This window comes from Thamnophis sirtalis, unplaced genomic scaffold, assembly GCF_051295495.1.
Source record: "Thamnophis sirtalis isolate CommonGarterSnake01/CBP01778 unplaced genomic scaffold, rThaSir2_p1.2 scaffold_7, whole genome shotgun sequence".
NCBI classification, from domain to species: domain Eukaryota; kingdom Metazoa; phylum Chordata; class Lepidosauria; order Squamata; family Natricidae; genus Thamnophis; species Thamnophis sirtalis.
In genome coordinates, this window is record NW_028261387.1 from 44,514,768 (window position 1) to 44,536,056 (window position 21,289).

A 21,289-nucleotide genomic window follows, 5' to 3' on the forward strand; every position below is an offset into this window, starting at 1 on the left:
CGAGGGCGGGGGCAGGAACTTATGCAGCGCGGCCGGCGTCTTTGACATGTTCGGGGACCTCGCAAGGCCTTTGCAAGGTCCTGGACTTGCCCAAGATGCCAGGCCTCCCAAAAGAACGGGGGCAGGAACGAGGGCGGGGGCGGGAACTTGCGCGGCCGGCGTGTTTGACATTTTCGGGACCTGCCATTCTCCGAAATCCTTGGCCAGAGAAAGGGGGGAACCTGAAGAACCTGCCGCCTTTGCTCGGCTGTGCGGGACAGGCCCGAAATATTGCTTCTTGTTTTGCTGTTTTTTGAGCCTCAGTCGAAGGATGGCGGCGGCGGCAGGAAGGGCGTGCTGTGGGAGGATGGTGGCGGCCAAGGGAAGTGAGAATGCTGCGAAGCAGGAGCGGGCGGGACAGAGAAATCCAGGAGGAGAGGGTGACTTGCCAGTTAGCATCGAGCAGGCAAAAAAATCGCCCTTTTGCCCAGCAGGAAACCTGCCGGGATTGCTATGTGAAGTGTGACTTCCCAGCTCTTGCTGCTCCCAATCCGGGGTTTTTGGCTGAAGTCAGGCGCTCCGAAACGAGTTTCTCCTCCTAAGATCTCTAAGTGAATTGTTAATATGTAGTTAGTTAGTTGCGGCTTCCGATGATCAAGTTTGACAAAGCTCTGCTCGAAGACTCCGCAGGTTCATTTTTGACAGCTGAGGTGCAGTTCATTCAACATATTTCCACAACTCCTTGATGATCCTTCTTTGGGGGTGGGGTGGGGGGTTGTGAATGCTTTCTTTTCATGGCACCTCAGTGCAGCTCAGAAAGCAGCAAGGATCCCACTATCCCCCACCTCCTCTTTCTCCCTCTCTTTCTCTTTTTGGGGGGAAGGAGGAGAAAGGACAAAAAGGAGAAAGAGGGAGAAAGAGGAGGTGGGGGATAGTGGGATATTAAAAATTGTCCAAAAGCAACTGACAATTTCCATACTACTGCTAAGAAAATTACGACGCATCAATAAAATTATAGGAGCTGAGTTTAACTCAAGAGAAACTTTTCTAAAGGTAGACAGTTATATAACAATTCCACAATTGTGAAAGAACAAGCTTGTTCTATATGAAATTTAATGCTACAGCAGAATGAAGTAACACTGAAGATAAGTGCAGGTAGTCCTCAATGCATGACCACAATTGAGCCCAAAATTTATGTTGTTAAGTGAGAAATTTATTGAATTTTGCCCCATTTTACAATTTTTCTTGCCCCTTTTTTAAAGTGAATCATAGCAGTTAAATTAGTAACATGGTTGTTGAGTGAATCTGCTTTCCCCATTCTTTACTTGTCAGAGGGCCGCGAAAGGGAATCACATGGCTCCGGAAAACTGCAACTGTCATAAATCTGTGTCAGTTGCTAAGCATCCGAATGTAAATCTTGTGACCATGGGGATGCTGCAATGCTCATAAGTGTGAAAAACAGTAGAAGTCCTTTTTTTGTGTAACTTTGAACTGTCACTAAATGAACTGTTGTATGTTGAGGACTACCTATATTATATTTAATTTTTTAAAAATAGCCAATAACAATAATTTATATCCTTGAATAAGACTGCATTTAATTCATATAATGATATTTTATGACTATTTACATACAGATAAATCTTACTAATTATTATGCTTATAAACCAAGGCAGAGGAACTTGTACTATACTCCCTTTCACAGCAGCATTCCCTTGGAAGTAGATTAATTTGAGACCTAATGACTGGGTAAAGGCATCTGGAGTGAGTTGGTAGTTAAATGACTACATTTTATTTCTTCATAGCTTCACTATCATGGCAAACAGGTCTATTGGTAAACTGTAAACATTTTGCTAATTGGTGCCATTTTTAAGAAAATATACACAGGATTGAAATACTAGAGAAAATTTTTATTAGAACTCCAATAAGAACAATAATACGGCATTATGTTTTTATTTTTGTTTATTTAAAGTGACAAGTGATGAGAAATTAATCTCATCAGACAATACATATTTAATTCCCATGGTATGGCAAACATTAATACTAGATTTGTTACTTGTATCTCATTAGAATATAAAATACATATTTTGGTGGAGGGACTTGTATAGAAATTTTAAATATTTACAAATGAAAGACACAAGACTATTTTGAAGTATTTCAGCAAGTCATCCTCCAAAATTAATGACATAGCCCTCCTAACAGGATCCTTTTAAAAAACAAATATATAACTATTATTGTTGTACACAGAAAAATGTACAAAATGTTTGAAAATCATAAAATGACATCATAAAGCAGTTTGTCACTGCGCACACAACTGTACTGCTGATATTGAAGAATACTGTGTCTCACATATTCCTGTGAAATGCCAAGATCGACAGCATCTCCCTTTGAGTGATTTAATTGCCCTGAATCAATTCATCAGCTTGATGATGTTATTGCAACATTCACTTCATTTTTGATCATACAAACCAGCTCTTTCTGGTTCACCATATTTATATTTTTGGCCCAGCAATAATTATACTTATGACAACATAATCATCACCATAAAGAAGCTGGTTTCAGCAGTGAATTTCAGTTGAAGCGACTTCAGCACTCAAAAATTCAGTCGTGGCACGTTGCTTAAAGCAAGTTTGAGAACCTATCACAGCCTTCCATTTCACAAACAATAGCAACCCAATGTTTTTTCAAAACTACTTCTCAACAATCAAAACAAAACAATGCTTCAGCATTTCTAACATGTCAGTACTACCTTTTATGGCAATTGACAACCTCAGAGCCATTATTTTTCACTCAATCCTTACACTATGTAAGTGGAGATCAAATAAATACAATAGGCAGGAGGGTGGGAAAGGTGATAATTCTGAGGGAAAAAATGCCTGGGTCAACATTAATTTGAGAAGCAGCTATGATCTTGCCATGAGATGCTAGTACAGCATTTCTTTGGTGTTTTACACAATCCATGTTCAGCTGACACATGAATTACATTTGCCTGTTTTGCCCACTTTGAGCCCTCCACTAACACACTTGTAAACTCCACACACAACTGATCCAAGATTGCATAGTGTGAGAACAGAGCGCACTGCTATTTATACAAAGCAGGTGCACTGCTTTAGTGCACATATAACACCCATATGGATGTTTATATGCCTACAAGCAGTGTTTAATACAGCATCACTCTATTTCAAGTATTTGAAAAGCATTTTTAAAAATTTTCAGCCCCACTTCAAGAACCTTCTCACCTGAAGCTACTGTTCAGTTATATATAGAATTGTCAGTCACATGCTTCCGTTTGAAGGAGACATCTTCATCCTCCTCCTCCTCCTCCTCCTCCTCAGTCAGCACCTCTAGTCTAAGGTGACCAGACGTCCCGCTTTTGGCAGGACAGTCCCGATTTTGAACAATTTGTCCCACGTCCTGTGGCGTTTTAAAAAAGTCCAATTTTTTTTTAAAAAAAATAATCAACCCCCCCCCCCCGGTCAGTGATGTCCCTCTTTACCAATGTTAAAATCTGGTCACCTTAGTCTTGGTTATTAAGTAGTCTGTTTTCTACTTTACAGCAGTGTTTGAATTGTGATATTTCTTGGCTCAGGTGCTTATGGAGTTGTTAAAGTAAGTGTTACAGCCTTTGTAGAAGAATTAGTGATTTGAATTTTGCATGCATATTTATTTTTCTTTCTGAAGTAACATTAACATATATCTTTAGGCAAGCAACAATAAGGTTGGCTTGTATCTTTGGAACATTAAGAGCAGAGGTGGGTTCCTACCAGTTTGCACCTATTCGGTAGAACCGGTTCGTCAAATCTACCGAACCGGTTAGAAAAGGTTCCACCAGTGGACCCGGAAAGCAGGCCACACCTACAGAAGAGGTTCCAAAAATTTTTGAAACCCACCACTGACTAAGAGTGTCATGCCTTATGCAACGCACAATTTTATTGTGATGGCTGTGATCCTATTGAGCAGGTGTTGGCACAGAGTTCAGGAAATATACATAAGAGAAATTTGGAACATTATTGTATATTACACAGAGTTCTCTAATGCTGTATTCTAATTACATATTGGAGCGGATTTTAAAGACCAGATGCATACTGGAACGATGGACGGTTGGCCTATTTAATTTATTTTTAGCTTACAGTTGCTCTGCCCAAATCATTTTTAAACCATCTTAGAAGAGAATGGGAAATGTGAGGAGCCTTTTTTTATTTTATTCCCACTTAGGTTAAAAAATGTTTGAGTGATCTGATCTTGTACTTGTGTCATTGAAGCAAACTACCTTAATTATAATACCCACCCACCCACCCACCCAAAAAGGAGAAAAAAGACAGTGGAGAAAATAATTATAGTATTTGCATCAAGTTGGAGAGAACTATTTAGAGTAATACCAATATTATGGTACTTTATAAATACATTCTTAATTCTGGGAAAATCTATTAGTCTCAGTAATCTTTTCCCAGTTTAGGGGAAATTTGAATTATTTGTTTGAATTATTTGAATATTCTTGTACCAAGAATATTTACCATAACTAATTTCTACAAAACAAAACAGAGGAAGTATGAGAGGAAGTACTGTAGTAATATTCTGTTCTAGAGAAAGAATGGCTTTTGTAACTGTGTTTTGTCATTACCACCACCTGTTTATAGCTAACTATAATGCTTATCTAAGAGAAACTATGACATTTTACCTTGTTAACATCAAGACACTTTTTTCCGCTATGTATTCTAAATGGTCTGTGACGTGTATGTGTGTGTGTGTGTGTGTGTGTGTTAGTTTTGAGAGTGGGCATCAGAATTTCATTTTTTAATGTGTGCCAGTGTATTAACAGAAAAAAGTGACAATAAAGGTTATCTTAACTTTTAACTTGCTTAGACTTCACTTGTAGGAAAGATGTATTCATTTGCTTCAATGAAGTGGCATACTTAGAAGAAGCCTTTCGATTTTTTACATCAGCAGATTCTTATCTAAGAGATCTGTGGTATTTGATTCTGGTCAGATTTCATTTGCAGGAAGAATACATTGATAGTGCCTTAAGAGGTGATTATACTGTTATCAAACCAGATTATAGATGAAGGTAAACATAGTTAATTCTGGTGAGTATATGGGAATAGAATTGCCTAGGAATTCCAGAAAAGTTTCCTGGAACAATGCAGTCACTAAGAATCAAACTCACTTCAATGCCAACTTGATCTTTATATTAAGAAAAGAGAATTATTGGTCACACCTTTGCATGGCTTGACAGACGTTAGTAGTTCTAGTTGTAAGTAAATTTACATGAAATCTCTCCCAATTTTCCTACTTCTATTAGTCAATAAAAATGTAGTAATATTTCAAGGGAGATGAAAAAGGGAGATGAAAATAAATGTGTTACAATATTAAGCAGCAAACTTCTTTAAACTTCTTTAAACATCCAAAATAGTCTAATCTCTGCTTTTCTCTTAAGTATGATGCAGTCCCTTCTTCAAATCTGCATAGGTAAAGACATCCAAGCCAAAGCATCTAGAACATGGTTGCCCAACCTCTTGGCTTGCCTGGGCCATGTTGAGTGAAGAGTGCTGGGCCTCATTTAAAATATATCATATAGTTAATGTATATAAATCACACAATAATATTAGATGATTACAATCTTGTGAGCTTGCATTGCTAGCTGTCCAGGGGTGCATTTATAGTGGACTGGGTACCCATGCTCTAGAGCAGGGGGGGGGGGTCAAACTCAATTTTATTGAGGGCCTCATTAGGGTTGTATTTGACCTCAAGGGGGTCGGGACGGGCATGGCTGGGGGGGGCATGGACACATGCAGCGTCCCCTAACTCCGTTTTCACTGGCAGAAGGCTGCAGGAGTCCATCATGGCCAAAAACAGAGCCTGGTCAGGCTGTGCGCAGCCCCCTCAAGCTCTATTTTTGCTGGCAGAGGTACCACAGGCAGGTCCTTTGCCTTTTCCAGGGCGGCCGTGCAAGCCAGATCTAAGCACCCTGTGGACTGGATCCGGCCCGTGGACCTTGAGTTTGACACACCTGCTCTAGAGAATCAACCCCATAAGTTTATCTTATATACTTTATTGGGAAATTATAACTATTAAAATTAACAGACAATAAGATTGTGAGGAATATGGTGTCAAGAAATAAGTTTCTAGGAAGAAAGTTTTTTGGAAGAAAGGGAAGGGGTATTTGCTGAATAATGTCAGCTGCAGGAGCAGGAACTAAAATGTATTTGCAATTGTCTTTACAGCGTGTCTTCAATGACCTCAGTGGCTCAGTGTCCCTTTCCTGGATTGGAGATAGCACTGGAGTAAGTAATGAACTTGGTTGAGCAGATATTTTAAGTATTCAGAAGGAGCAAAAGTACAATACATGAAATAGTTCCATGCAGTGTTGGTTTCGTGCTTTCAAATAAAGATGCTTTTGCCTTAAATTTCCCACATAAAAAAGAATTACAGTATTTTTGCCTGATGGGTGAAAAGAAATTATTCTCTACAGCTGCAAGCTATTCTGGTTCTTCCTTTAAATATTGCCATCTTACGCATGAACAAAGAACTGTTGTGGGTGTTTTGTTGTGTAAATGAAGTGACACACAGGTTTGGTAAGTAACATCTATCTACCCATTCAGAGTTGCAGTGATAATTGCTTCAGTGATGAAGCTTTATTGGTGTGGAGAAAAAAGTCCCACATATTTCTTAATATCCTCCACAAAGCTGTTGCTTGTTTACCTCACACCGAAAGAGAATGCTAAGAGCATTTTTTATTTGTATAATTTTAAAAATTCTTAGACACAATCAAGGTTATCCACTGTACAGTGTAGGACAGATGACAAGGGTCATATACATTGTCAGCTGATTTCATGGAGAGTTGGATTTAATCAAGCATATTGGGAGAAGAATTAGGAAGAATCATATATGTTTTTCTAGTTCTTCCTTTTAAACTAGGAACAAAACAGAGACACTGAGGTGCTGCCCAGTAGCAGCTGATGTAGTTTTGCCAACTTCCTTTTTCTTTTTTTCAAAAATAATGGAATCTTAATCTAGTTATTTCTCTCTGCTTCTCATACTTCTTTATTTAAACTACCAACAGTATCAATAACTAGGCCAACTTTTAACTAAAAAAAGGTGAGTAGAGTCAGACCTGATTAATATTTAGATGAGAGACTTCTCCCCCCCCTCCACTCTCAGATCAATAATTGTGGAAGTATACAGTGGCAAATCACCTCTGTGCCAATAAAATGTATGATCATGTTCATGCAGTCACTAGGGGCTGAACTCAGTCCATTGGAGTTGACTAATAAACAAACAAACAAACAAATACTAACCTGATGGAATCTTTCTTCTAACTTTCAATAAATCCAATGTAATGCTCATTCAGGAATTTCACTGATGCTCACTATAAGAGCATCATTTCTGATACTACTAAAAAGCAGACACTTCCAATTTATGATGTGTTAAGATTGGAAATGTGATTTTTTTGGGGGGTAGGGGAAAGAATAAATTATAAAGATATTTATTAATATATTTGTCTCAGCAATGTACAATCCAGGTATTTACACAGTCTCAGTAATCAAAAGGCAAGTGGAGATTCCAGAAAAAAACTGCACATTTAAAAAAAGATTGCAATTCAAATCTTTTATACTTAGCCAAGTGAATTATCATATATTAGCTCTGATGCATCGCTCCATCAAAGCTATATAAATATTTTTCAAACTAACAGTCTACTGACAGTTTAAGTTTCTCTTTTGATTAAACATTTGTATTTCTAATGAATAGCTAGAAATAAGGGAGAAAATTGGTTCCTATTGTGATATTGTACACAATAATATACTATAGCACAATTTGGAGTCTAATGATAGCTACATTTGATACTATTCTGTAAAGTTTTATCTAGAGAATTAATTTAGATGACACATTATGTGGGATTAAAGAAATTATCCTTCCTTCAACAAAGAAAAAGAGAAATAGGGTGATGGTTTAGGAAAGGGTCGGAAACCTTAAATACTCAAAGAGCAACAAAGGTCCTCACCTGAAGCCCACCGTTCAATGCTGGAGCTGACCGGAAGTCCAGTTTCCCCACCATAGAATCTCCTACTAGTGCGGCGTCCTTTTTCCTCTACCTGTCCTAACTGAAAGCCCTATCAATTGTGGAGCTGACCAGAAAACCTGCCCCTTGCCATAGAGTCTCCTCCTGGTACGCCCTGCTCCCCCTTCCTCCCCTCAAACGGGAGCTCCTCTCAAAATTGTGGTGCCAACTGGCAACAGGGAGCCACAGCAGAGGGATGAAAGAGCCACACGTGGCTCCAGAGCCGCAGGTTGCTGACCCCTGGTTTAGGATAGGAACTTAAGCATTAAATAACTGAAATACAAAGAAGAGGATTTTTTTTTCATAAGATGATCTAACATAAATTGTAATATATAACACCTAATTTTTGAAATGAACATTAAATTATTTCTAAGGAATTATTCAGCTGTCTGTATAAATTCTATTTGCTTGATCTACCTTTTCAATAGCCATACTATATGAGTATGCTGAAATGTGGCTGAAACCAGTTCAGCCTGATAGAAACCTGTTCTGACCCCCCTCTTTGCTCTTTCAGAAACGACAGCCACACACAGCTTGCAAAGGAATGTCTTTATCAGTCCTGGCTTTTGTTGGCTGCGAGCCCAAAATAAACATAGATAAATTCTCTGGCAAAAAGTTACACAGCAAATGCAAAAACAAACTCTCACAGCAAACCAGGTTTACATAAAGCAAATCACTTGTTTGTTTGTTTATTATATTTATATGCCGCCCTTTTCCCCCCGAAGGAAACTCAGCGCGGCTCACAACTCAAAGTGCTTATCCAAGTGCTTCTTGAATCATGAACACGAACTAGAACAGGAACGGAACCAACGAACAACGTTGACTGCAACTAAGGCATGGCATCATCAGTCTTTTATCCACAGGAGGAGATCCTTAACGAGCCCCAGCTGCTTGTTATCTTCTCCTGTGAGCATCCTGAAACCACTCGTAGATTTCTGTGTCAGTCTGATAGCAGCTCCAAAGGCTCCTACCGAGCCACAACACAGGGCCCTTCCCCCAGGTCTGACAGTCCGGATGCGGTCGGAATGGATTGTCCATAAGATGGCCCGCACTCATCTCCTGTGTTTCCTCCTTCGTAATTCCCAAATACCTGCAGGAACATTCCCCTTGATCCAATGCTCCCCAGGTATCCGGTGGCCACTACATCTCCTCCCGCCCTGCGCGGCGTCGACACCCCGTCCAGGGTCCTCCACCCTCTCCAAGGCCGACCCACCAGCCCCTGTGCTGTCGGAGTCTGGCTGCAGCTCTAACAGCTCCGGCTGAGCCCTAACACCCTGTCCAGGGTTCTCCATCCTCTCCAACACCAACTCATAAGACCCCACGCCGTCGAAGTCTGGCGGCAACTCCACCAACTCCTGCCGGTCCACCACAATATCCCGCACTGCAGGGCCCTTCCCCCGGTTCTGACACTCGGGATGTGGCCCGGAAGGGTTGGTGACGGCCTCCACGGAACACAGTCCCGACACTGGTACCCCGCTGGGATCCTAGAAATGAAGTCCTGTGCTGCGGGGACTGGGATCGGCAAGGGCTGGAATCTTGGCGAAGCCCTCCTCGCAGACCTAGCCCATTGGCGCTGGACACACGACTCCATGCACTTCCGCATGTCATTTCTTAAACAGGGCCACCAAACTGACGGGATGCCAGGCGCAATGTCTGGAAAAAAACCCAATGTCTCGCTGTAGAAGCGCCATGAACCTGAGAGAGCACCCGTCTACGGATGTGCCCTGCGGGAACATAGAGCCGGCCCTGATACTTCAAAAGATCCCCTTCCAAAGTCCACGGGGAAGCCGGCCCTACTTCTGCCTTTCGTCGCGCCACCCATTTGTCACCCCACTGCGTATCCCGTATCAGAGACTGTATGCTCACGGGATGATAAACTGCAGCGCACTATGCCACGGGTAGAACAGTCCGAGGTGGAAGCGAGTCCGCAGGGTCAGAGTTCTCTGATTTCCTAGGCAGGGCATCCCCCCTGGGATTCCACGCTCCACGAATGCACGCTACATTGTACGAATGGGGTATCACAGCTGCACAAACGTGCCAGTTTTCTGACACGATAGATCGTTGCTGAGGGACGGCCGCAATCTGCGCAACCCTTCTATTCTTCTTAGGGCAACTCCCCACCAGGTGTCCAAGATCCCCACAGTAGAAACACAGCACATCGTCTGTCCATCTCGGTACATGACACGCATTGAACGTCGGTGGCCTGTCCACCCTCGCCAATTCATCTTGCAAGGCATCAGACAATCCATCTTGGAAAGTGTCCATCAGAGCTGGTTAATTCCACGCTGAATCCTGGCTACATAGTCTTGCAATGAACCACTCCCCTGCTGAAGTGACTTCAGACGTCTCGTTGATGTTTCCCCCTTAATGGGATCCTCAAACATACGCTTAAAGTATTGGCAAAAACCCTAGAAGTCATCCAACAAAGGGCTCGGCTGAGTTAACAAGGGGGTAGCCCAACGGGCAGCTGTGCCTGAGAGAAAACTAATAAGAAATCCCACCTTCGTTTGGTCAGTGGGGAAGTCCTCCGCTCTCAAACTCAGGAACAGCTGGCATTGTCCCAGAAACGCGGCAAACATGGCTTGATTTCCATCAAACTTATCCAGCATAGCCACTGGGCACTTCCTCCTTGGCTGGGGGGGGGGGGGGGTTGCAGCTCTCTGCAGCTGAGAAATTTGCTCAGCCAATACTGTTATTTGCTGGGCCAGTCTGGTGTTCTCAGCGTAAAGTTGCTCCATAATTTTATGAATGGAGGTTTGTCGTGGCAGAAGTCAAACTGTTCTGACCCCCCTCTTTGCTCGTTCAGAAATGACAGCCACACCAACTTGCAAAGGAATGTCTTTATCAGTCCCGGCTTTTGCTGGCTGTGAACCCAAAATAAACATAGATAAATTCTCTGGCAAAAAGTTACACAGCAAATGCAAAAACAAACTCTCACAGCAAACCAGGTTTACATAAAGCAAATCACTTATCCAAGTGCTTCTTGAATCATGAACACGAACTAGAACAGGAACGGAACCAACGAACGACGTTGACGTCTGCAACTAAGGCGTGGCACCATCAGTCTTTTATCCACAGGAGGAGATCCTTAACGAGTCCCAGCTGCTTGTTATCTTCTCCTGTGAGCATCCTGAAACCACTCACAGTAGGTTTCTGTGTCAGTCTGATAGCAGCTCCAAAGGCTCCTACCGAGCCACAACATATGTTAGCCAGAACCCTTTTGTTATCTTTGCTATGTAGCAGCTATAATAGTAATTAAACTCTATTAGAATAGTTAAATAACATTAAGACAAGGTTGTTTCCTTGGACTATCTGAGCTAAATAACTTTTCCACTTTCTGTTTCCAGGTTATTCTTGTATTGACTACTTTCCAGCTTCCCCTAGTGATCATGAGCTTTGGGCAATCCAAATTATACCGAAGGTATGTTATAATTGTCTATAGTTCTACGTAATAGATATTTATTATTATTATTTTCTTTTTAAAGTCAGTATTGCTTCTATGCCCAATTGCTACAACAGCCTTCTCTGGTTCCATCCATAAAGTGCTTGGTGACCTGTATCTTTCAAAAGCTGTTTTCCTGTAAATAAATACATATAGTTTTCCATGATTAACTTTTAAACAATGGCAGTATAAACCTGTTTTCATTGAAATAGGAACACGTTGACCCAGGATAATTTTTATCATAATAGATTGTCAAATATAATCCATCTACTTTCTCTGCCTGTTGTAAATCCTTCGGAAGCAGCCCCCCCTTTGACCACTAGTATAGGTAATAAAACTTTGAGATAAGGTAAAGGCCTCACCTGCCTATTAACATTCCATATGTTTCATGCTAGGATTACAGCTATATTTTCTCAGGTGGAAACAAGAAATATTGGTTTAGTCTTTTTCCTTCAATATTTGCTTTGGTGTGGCTGACTGTTCCTGCTTTTCCATTTTTCAGTTGTTATGTAGAACAAGTTGCACCAGAAAGGTGAAGCCTGAAGAGGTAGTCCTTTTAGAAAAGAGTTGCTCCTGCCAAGGTTAGGCATGCTGTACAGTGGTAGCTTGCTACCAACTTCAAGAATCCAGCAGGCAGATCATAGTCATAGCTATAGATCATAGCAGGCAGATCATAGCTGGTCATAGGTTAATTAAGATTCTCTATGGAATGGGAAAAGAAAGAATCGAGAAAGCCCTATTTCTCCAGAGCATTGTTTCTCAGTCTCCACAATTTTAAAATATGGACTTCAATTCCCAATATTCCCCAGCCAGTGCTGGGAGTTGAAGTCCACACCTCTTAAAATTGTGGAGACTGAGAAACACTGCTCTAGCACAATCCTAAAATGGAATCTTGCATGCAACAGTTACTTTGTAGATTCTACTAGCTATGTGAGAGCACCAGTTGTGAAAACCCTTCTTTGACAGAATCATCAATGCTGCTAATATTATTTTTCAAATTTCAAGCTAAATCAATTCTGTTCCTTAGGCTTAGAGGTTTAGTAGAACATGCCATTTATGATTATGGTCCCTACTTCTAGAGTAGGTACAGATTTATGGATTCTTAATAGCGTATTTTATAGTTTAATTGACTATTTTAATTTTTAATTGTGTTAACTATTTTAATTTTTAATTGTGTTAACTATTTTGGCGATTATATGAAAGAGAGAAATTTTAAAACATGGGAGCTATTTTATATGATAAAGTGTAATAGCTATATCTGTGTAAAGGATAGTTTTCACTGCAATGTGTTTTTTATATACTTATATTTGTGCACATTCTATTATTGTGTACATATTTCATCATTGAACTAAATCATGCAACAGAAAACCTCTTAAGTGATTTTAACGTTGTTAACTTTTCCATTTTTCCAGTTCTTTTTGATATTTATTTTATTGCATCAATAAGACAAATGATTTCAAGCTGTCTTATTGCATCATTAAGACAAATGATTACTTCAAATTGTTTAGGTAATTATTGTCCTTACTGTGTCTTTTTTCTCCCTTTTATCTTAGTGAAGATTATGGGAAAACTTTCACAGACATTACAGACCTCATTAACAACACTTTCATCAGAACAGAGTTTGGAATGGCTATTGGGCCAGAGAATTCAGGGAAGGTAGGAACAATTGGTTATTACAGTACAATCTAGACAGTTTGTTAGCCCTATTCTTTGTGATAAAAATGGAAGTCTTGAGATGAAGGGTCTAAACTGGCTGCATTTTAATAATTTAGCTTAGTATTGGAGAATTGTTTTAAGGTGGTACTTGAGCTGTTAACATAGTTGGAACCTAAGTGAATTTAAATTTATTACTAGTTTTCCAGTGGTTGCTACTTGCCAAAGCATTCTAGAGCAGTAGTGCAAAAAACTGACCGGGCTCATTCCTAGCCTATGATCATCTACTGAGTAGCAATAGCAATAGCAATTAGATTTACATACAACTTCACTGTTTTACAGCACTCTCTAAGCAGTTTACAGAGTCAGTATATTTGGCCGAACAATCTGGGTCCTCATTTTATCGTCCTGGGAAGGATGGAAGGCTGAATCAACTATGAGCAAGTCAGGATCAAACGAATCGAATTCCTGGCAGTGAGCAAAGTTAACCTGCAATACTGCATTCTAAGCACTATGGCACCATGTCTTCATGAACCTAATGAATAGGGCCCAAAATATTGACTTTTACTTGGCTTTTAAAAGGTCATAGGAAGGTTTGAGCAAACTGTGTTCCTTAAGGTTTTTTTGATTCCTAACTATCACTTTCCACTTTGGATTGTGTTTATCTGAGGAGCCCTTGACCTGAAGAAAATTGGGCAGCTCTGCAATGCAACCTCACTTCCTTACTTGTTAGAGCAGGCTAGTATCATCTAATTCTTCTTTCCTTTCTTGCTGAAAATTGTTTTAATGCTGCACATTGTATAGGACTTGTCTGTTATTAGTGGGGAGATAGGGTTATGGTTGTGGTTTCTCTAACTTGTACTGAATTTTAAATTATTGCCATTAGTTTGCTTCCAGAACTAAATAAACATTTTTGCTCCTAATGCAGTTTCATCCTACATTATTGAGGCTGTCCATGAATATATTACGGATAAGATGTTTCTTTCCATGACATTTCTATTAGAGGGATAAGCAGGAATAGTTTAATTCTTTAGAGATTTCCGGAATGGATTTCATAAAATCCTTTTGTGGCATAGCAAAGCAGTTCCTTTTGTCAACACAAAAGCCATAAATCCAGTGTCTTGCATTACCTTAGGATTTCTAATACTACAAATGTATATTTTTGGTTTTTTTCAGGGAGTTATTTTGTCCTTCTAAAAACTATTCCAAATATGGATTCAGACATACTAATTTCAACACATCATAAACTGGCCATGCAGATGAGCTCCTGTATGAACGTTTGGAAGATGATTCTCATCTTTACTTTTCTATCTGTCTAGGTGATACTGACTGGGGATAGATCTGGACCATACCATAGTGGAAGAATCTTCCGATCGTCTGATTTTGCAAAGAATTTTGTACTAACAGATCTTCCTTTCCATCCTTTAACACAAATAATTTATCACCCTCAGAGTTCTGATTTGTTATTGACCCTCAGTACTGAGGTAAGATTTGGAGAAAGGGAATGGAGATATCATCATTGGTGTGGCAATTGAAATTGTGATCTTGTAATCTAAAATGTAGTATATTTGTGGGTGGGGTGGGAGGGCAGGAATGATTTTGAATGACTACTTATAGTTAAAATTTTTATCTAGAAAAATATGTGTTTTCTAGATTTACTGATGATTATTCAGATATTAGAGCAGCACTAAATAAATTGTGATTGTGACCTGTTCTGGCCATCTTTGCAGTCATATGATTGCAATCTGGCCATTTGCTAACTGGCTTGCAATTAGGACTGGTTGCAGCACCCCATGATCATATGATCGAAATTTGCAACCTTTCCTAATGATTTATTCTAAAGGTCAGTGGGGAAACCAGCAGGGGAAGTTGCAAATTGCTGAGTAAATTTGCAGAGACTGTTGTCACTGAGTGATGTGGTTATGTTTTACATCTGAAATCAAAATTCAGGTACCAACTGCTGTTGTTAATCAAGAGTTACCTGTATTTATATTCTGCTTTTCCTTATGGAGCTCAAGGAACATTTTTATTTATTTTGCCTTTAGAACATCAATTCCACGAGGAAGGTGGGGCTAACAAATAGGGATTTGTCTAGATCTGGGATAGCGAACCTATGGCACGCACGCCACAGGTGGCATGCAGAGCCATTTGTCAGGGCATGCGATGCGTTGCCCTGTCAGTTGGTCAGCGCGCATACACGCACTGGCCAGCTGAATTCAGCCTTTTTTAAAGCCATTTTTTGCCCTCCCCAGGCTCCAGAGGCTTTATAGAAGCCTGGGGAGAGTGAAAAATGCCTTCCCCTCCCCCTGGAGGCCTTCCGGAGGCTTCAGGAGCTTTCCTGAAGCCTCCGGAGCGCAAAAAGAGGCCCTATGGGCAAACCAGAAGTTTGGGAACAGACTTCCAGTTTGCTTGGAGGGTCGGTTTAAGCTCTCCGAAGGCTTCAGGAACCTTCAGGAGGCTTCCCTGAAGCTTCCGGAGGGCTTAAATAGGCCCTATGAGCAAACCGGAAGTCATTTCCGGTTTGCTCGTAGGGCTGGTTTAAGCCCTCTGGAGGCTCCAGGGAAGCCTTGTGAAGGTCCCTGAAGTCTCCAGAGGCCGTCGGGGGGGGGGGGTGTAGGCTGTTTTCACCCTCCCCAGGCTCCTATAAAGCCTCTGGGGATGGCGAAAAAAGCATGCAAAAAATGGGGGGGGAGCACCTCTCATGCGCGCATGCACACTGGGGGGGGTCGCACATTGCATTATGGGAATGGCACGCCCGTGTACGACCTCCCTGCTCTTCTCCCCTTATGGCATGCGAGCCAAAAAAGATTCGCCATCGCTGGTCTAGATTAAACTTGGACGTTTTATGGTCTGTGGGCCACATCTGGCCCATGGCCATCTCAATCTAGTTTGTGTTATTGGCAGTGTTGATGGCAGTTTCTTGGGTTTCATCAGAATCGGCATCAGTGTGTTGATGGTGATGGTGGGGCATAGTGTCAGTGCAGTGTTGGCAGTGGGAGTTGGAAGTCTGAGGTAGTGATGGCAGGGATCTTCTATAGCAAACCAAGATTGTGGTGTGGCTCCTTTGGAGAATTAATGATGAACAAGTCTTTTTTTTTTTGAGGATTGTAGAACATTATACATTTGATTAAAGTATGATTAAGCTTCTTTGGCCAATTTAAATTGATAGACTTACTGTATTTTTCGGAGTATAAGACACACCAGGATTTTGAAGAGACAATTTTTTTTAAAAAAAAGTTTTTGCACTCTGCAGACCTCGCAGAAATGGCCTGTTTTTCATGAAAATGGGCCCATTTTTTTAAAAAAAGAGCAAGCATAGCAGGGGTGAGTTCCTCCTGGATCGCCCCGGTTCGCGCGAACCGGATGGTCGGTGAACCCAGAAATAATTAACTTCCGGAAACGCCGGTACCACTCCTGGCCCCGGTCGCTGGGTGCCTGCAGGGTTTTTCTTTTTAAAAAACGCCTCTCCGGATGATCTTGAAAACCTGCAAGGTTGCTTTGGAAGGGGACAGATGGGCAGCATTTCCCCCTGTCCCCCTCCCGGGGTGCCTGCAGCCTTGGAGCCTGCAGCCTTAAAGCAAGCCTTTGCACAGTAAAGAAAATCTCACGAGCGAGAGAAGTTCTTAATTGCCTTTACTGTGCAAGTTGCGGAAGGCTCTGAGGCTGCAGGCAACCAGGGATGCGGTGGGGGGAATACTGCCGTTTCCCCCCTCCCAAAGCAACCTCGCAGGTTTTCAAGATCGTCTGCAGAGGCATTTTTAAAAAGAAAATGGTCTTCTTGGGAGGGGGAATGGGCTGCACTCAGAAGAACTGGTGGGTTGCGGTCCTGGTACTGGGGATTCCCCCCCCCCCCAAAAAAAGACCAGCTGCCCGTCTCTCCAAATCTTGTGGCTTTTCAGGATTTTCTTTTTAAAAAACGCCTCTCCGGATGATCTTGAAAACCTACAAGGTTGCTTTGGAAGGGGACAGATGGGCAGCATTTCCCCCTGCCCCCCTCCTGGGGTGCCTGCAGCCTCGGAGCCTGCAGCCTTAAAGCAAGCCTTTGCACAGTAAAGAAAATCTCACGAGCGAGAGAAGTTCTTAATTGCCTTTACTGTGCAAGTTGCGGAAGGCTCCGAGGCTGCAGGCAACCAGGGATGGGGTGGGGGGAATGCTGCCTGTCTTCCCCCTCCCAAAGCAACCTCGCAGGTTTTCAAGATCGTCTGCAGAGGCATTTTTAAAAAGAAAATGGACTTCTTGGGAGGGGGAATGGGCTGCACTCAGAGGAGCTGGTGCCCGGGGCGCCCTGAAACAACGCATCCCCCTGCCTCCTTCTATTCAGCAAGCGGGGACATCCCATCTGTGCCCGCTTCCGCTGCCGTCACCTCCGCTCCCAAACGCCCAAATGTTAGCTGCGAGCAGGTGCCTGAAGCTGCTGCTTGCAGTCATTTACGGCTGCAGATAGATTGTGCCTGTGAGAGCTCCTCTCCAGCACTCCTAATTTGGTAACATCATCATCAGTGCTAGAAGGGAGTGGGGTTGGGGGGGGGGGAAGGAGGAGAAAGTTAGGACAAAAAAGAAAAAGATAAGGAGGGAGAGGACTGTGGGGTCCTTTGGTATTCTCTGAACGTGGTGGTTTTAATTACTTTAGGGAATTTTTATTTATTTTTTATAGAATGTTTATTACAAGAAATGTTATTCCTTTTTGCAAATGTTTTGTTTGTGATGCAATATGTTGCTTTTAAGTGTTCAGACCAGGTTTATGTGTCTCAAAGTGGCTGCTTTTCTATGGGCAGGCCAGGTTTGTTGCAAGGCAGTGTGTTTCACCCTCCTTGTTTAGGTAATTCTGAGGTGGTTGATGGTTCTGTGAGTGCCTGTCCTTTATAATTTTCCACATTGCCTTGATGGTTTTAATTCCAGTGACTTTGTCTTTCCTGTCCTTAGGCTTAGAAAAAAAAACTGGTTTCATTGACAGTCTTTTTTTTGGGGGGGGGATTCTTATTTATTTGGTGTTTTCCTAGCACTGTCATAGTTTGTGTGTGTGTGTGTGTGTGTGTGTGTAATGTCCCGCAGTTATCTACACATTAATAATGATCTAGTAATATTAATAATATCTAGTAAGTAGTAATATCTAGTAATAACATCGTCTTGGCCACTCCCACCAGGTCACATGGGTGGCAGGCCACTCCCATCTGGTCACATGGGCGGCAAGCCACTCCCACAAAGGAGGCTACGCCCACAGAGTAGGTTTGAACAATTTTTGGAACCCACCCCTGATGCATAGCCTTTAGGAGACTTGTAGAGTGCTCCTGGGGGGTGCCCCCCCCAATGAGCAAAAAAATGGTCCTTTTTTTGTCAAAAAAAAAAAGGGCATGCATAGCATTTAGGAAGCTTATAGAGTGCTCCTGGGGCCTGGGGGTGGGCAACATTGGACAAAAAATGGCCCATTTTCTGCTCATTTCTGCTCTCCCCAGACCCCAGGGGCACTCTGAAAGCCTCCTAAAGGCTATGCATGGCCATTTTGGTGAAAGGGGCGGGGGTTTCGGGATGCAAAAAATGCTGTATTCAGTGTACAAGTCACACCCAGATTTTCAACCTCTTTTTTGAGGGGAAAAAGTGCATCTTATACTCTGGAAAATATGGTATATTAAATAAGCTTTGGTTGGTCCAGAATGATAGGGCCATGGCTGGGAAGGGCTGGTTTTCAGGGTTATGCAAATTATTTTTATTTCTAGATTTTAACTAGTTTCTCTTCTGTTTCTGAGCACATTTCAAAGTGCTGGTTCTGGACTTTCAATGGTACAATTAGGTCCACAATGTTAAAATAACATTTTCAAAAGATCCACCTAGCTATTCTTTGTGTTCAACAAATTTGACCTTTACTGAGGCCATGTTCTTTGGCGTGCCCACTAAGAGAGATCTCTCTCTCGCCTTCTCCTACTGAAATTCAGTTGCTATTGCAGATATGATTCCTCTTCTCAATCTTACTTTTGGTCTAGTGACTTAATATATTTTTCTTATTATAAAATGATTTTTAAGTGTTTCCTTTTTTGCTTTCTGTTAATCTTCATTTACTTCATTGATTGTTTTACATCAGCAATTTTTAATAAATTGCTCAGATTAGGTTCCAGATTAATCCATACATTATAAACATAAACATGTGTAACTTTATTATGGATTTTTTTTCTTTTATTAAGTGCCAGTCACTTGAATATAATTAATCAATAATAATCAACTCTTTCTAAATGTTCCAGGGTAGCTTGTGGATATCAAAGACATTTGGTGAGAAATGGAAAGAAATCCACAAAGATGTTTGCTTGGCCAAATGGTAAATTTCTTAATGAATGCTATCCAGGGAGAACTGATAGTTTAATATTTATTAAAGTAGCTTAAATGTATATTGAAGGTTTAATGTATATTAACATAATTTAAGTGTCTATTAAAGGTGCTCTATCTGATAGTTTGTAAAAACATGAAGAAAGCTGTTGAGAAAATGCCTAATATTATTTTCTCAGTTGCAACAAGTAATGAAAAATTTTATTTAGGATCACAATTATAGCATATGGTTTTAGAAAAATAACTTGTATGTATTAGTATTTTACATTATTTCAACATTTTGTGTACATAGCAAGAACCACCAATTTTGTAACTGTTAAATTAAAATGCATTGCTTTTCCTAATTTTCATCTTGAGTATACCAGGGTAATTTAATGAGTAGATATAAAACAGCTGGGGAGATGACCACAGACCACAACCTGGGAGAGTCAGATTTGGAACTAACATTTCCAAATAAAAATATATTACATAAACGAGAAAAAACTTTTAGATAAGACCTTGGTAAGTTGTGGCTTATTAGCATAATGATAAACCAGTAGTCTAATTTATATAGAAGTGAATTCCTTATTAGAGCGTGACTGTTACTTTCAGTGAGGTTTATCTATGGATTTCATACAATCCTAATGCTTCTTCTGTCACTTGATACATTTTTAGCTCTCAAAAATCTTCGCTTGTGACAAATCATCATACAGTTTGTGACAAATCATCTCTGTAGACATGATGTTGCCCAAACTGATACCCTACATATATATGTACTAAATCCCTCATAATTCTCCAACCAATTTATTGAACATTCAGAGAACTGAAATGTCCATATTTTGGGGTTACAGTACAGTATTCCTGAAATTGAATTTCAAAACAACTGGAAAACTTCTCTCTACTGAAATTAAGATAATACTTTCACACCATTCTGATCTGATTTTGATTTAGTGGTTTCTATGTAATTAACTACACAAAGTTTTGTCGCTTAACCCAGTGTAGTAGCAGAATCTGGTTAATTGTAGGTTATTTAATAAATCATAGTGAAGCCATAATTTAACATTATATATGAAGTCATTCCATAGAATTGAAGTCCCAGTTGTTTAGTTAGCCTACAGGCTTTTTACCATTATACTAATTATATTCTCTTGATCTTTCCTAGGGGTTCTGGTGGAACCATCTTCTTTACTACCTACCTGAATGGCTCTTGTAGTAAGTAATTCTTAGCATAATAAAGAGAGCCACTTCAGTTTAGAACTTTTTTTTTTTTTTTGCAGATTTTTACAAATTCTTTTCTTTGAGTTCACAGCCTCAAGAAGTCTTGACCATAGCTTATTCACCTGCAGTTATTTTAATGTGGGAAAATCATATTCTGGCTATATCTATATATTTGTAATCAATGTTTGGAATCTTTTCCCTCAGATACAGCCATAAAAAATTGTAATTATAAGAAGTCACGGTCTTGTGAAACAGGAGTTTGTCTTTTAGGAGTTACAGTAAATCTGTTTTTCCCCTTCTTTCTCTCTTTTTTTAATTAACCTTTTCTACTGCTTCTGCATTTCCAATTTACAGAACTTTTGCCTAGTAAATAGGTATTTATTGCCTTTAAATGACATAAAATTAACTTTTGAAGTAAGTTTTAGAGGAAAGGAATATATTGAAGTAAGTTTTAGAGGAAAGGAATTTGACACATGACCCTGGGTTTTTACGTTTCCCCTTTTCCAAACTACTTATGAATAACACTTAAAGTTTTTATAAATATGAAGATAAGAACAAATATAAATCTGACTAGCCATATTGAAAAAAACACCACTATTGTATCACTGAAACTATAATCAAGATAGCAGTAATTAATTTTCCCAACCTTC

General features: G+C 40.5%; 1 protein-coding gene across 2 annotated transcripts in view; it reads left to right on the forward strand.

The window, feature by feature from the left end:
* The window catches only part of SORT1 (sortilin 1), a 53,651-nt gene that overhangs the window by 15,964 nt on the left and 16,398 nt on the right, over positions 1 to 21,289 (forward strand). For both annotated transcript variants that reach the window (XM_087719874.1, XM_014058312.2), the window contains exons 2-7: positions 6,198 to 6,257; positions 11,380 to 11,453; positions 13,028 to 13,130; positions 14,447 to 14,611; positions 19,361 to 19,434; positions 20,584 to 20,633. In XM_087719874.1, coding sequence (XP_087576000.1) covers positions 6,198 to 6,257; positions 11,380 to 11,453; positions 13,028 to 13,130; positions 14,447 to 14,611; positions 19,361 to 19,434; positions 20,584 to 20,633 — 526 coding nt within the window. The remainder of the gene's footprint in view (positions 1 to 6,197; positions 6,258 to 11,379; positions 11,454 to 13,027; positions 13,131 to 14,446; positions 14,612 to 19,360; positions 19,435 to 20,583; positions 20,634 to 21,289) is intronic.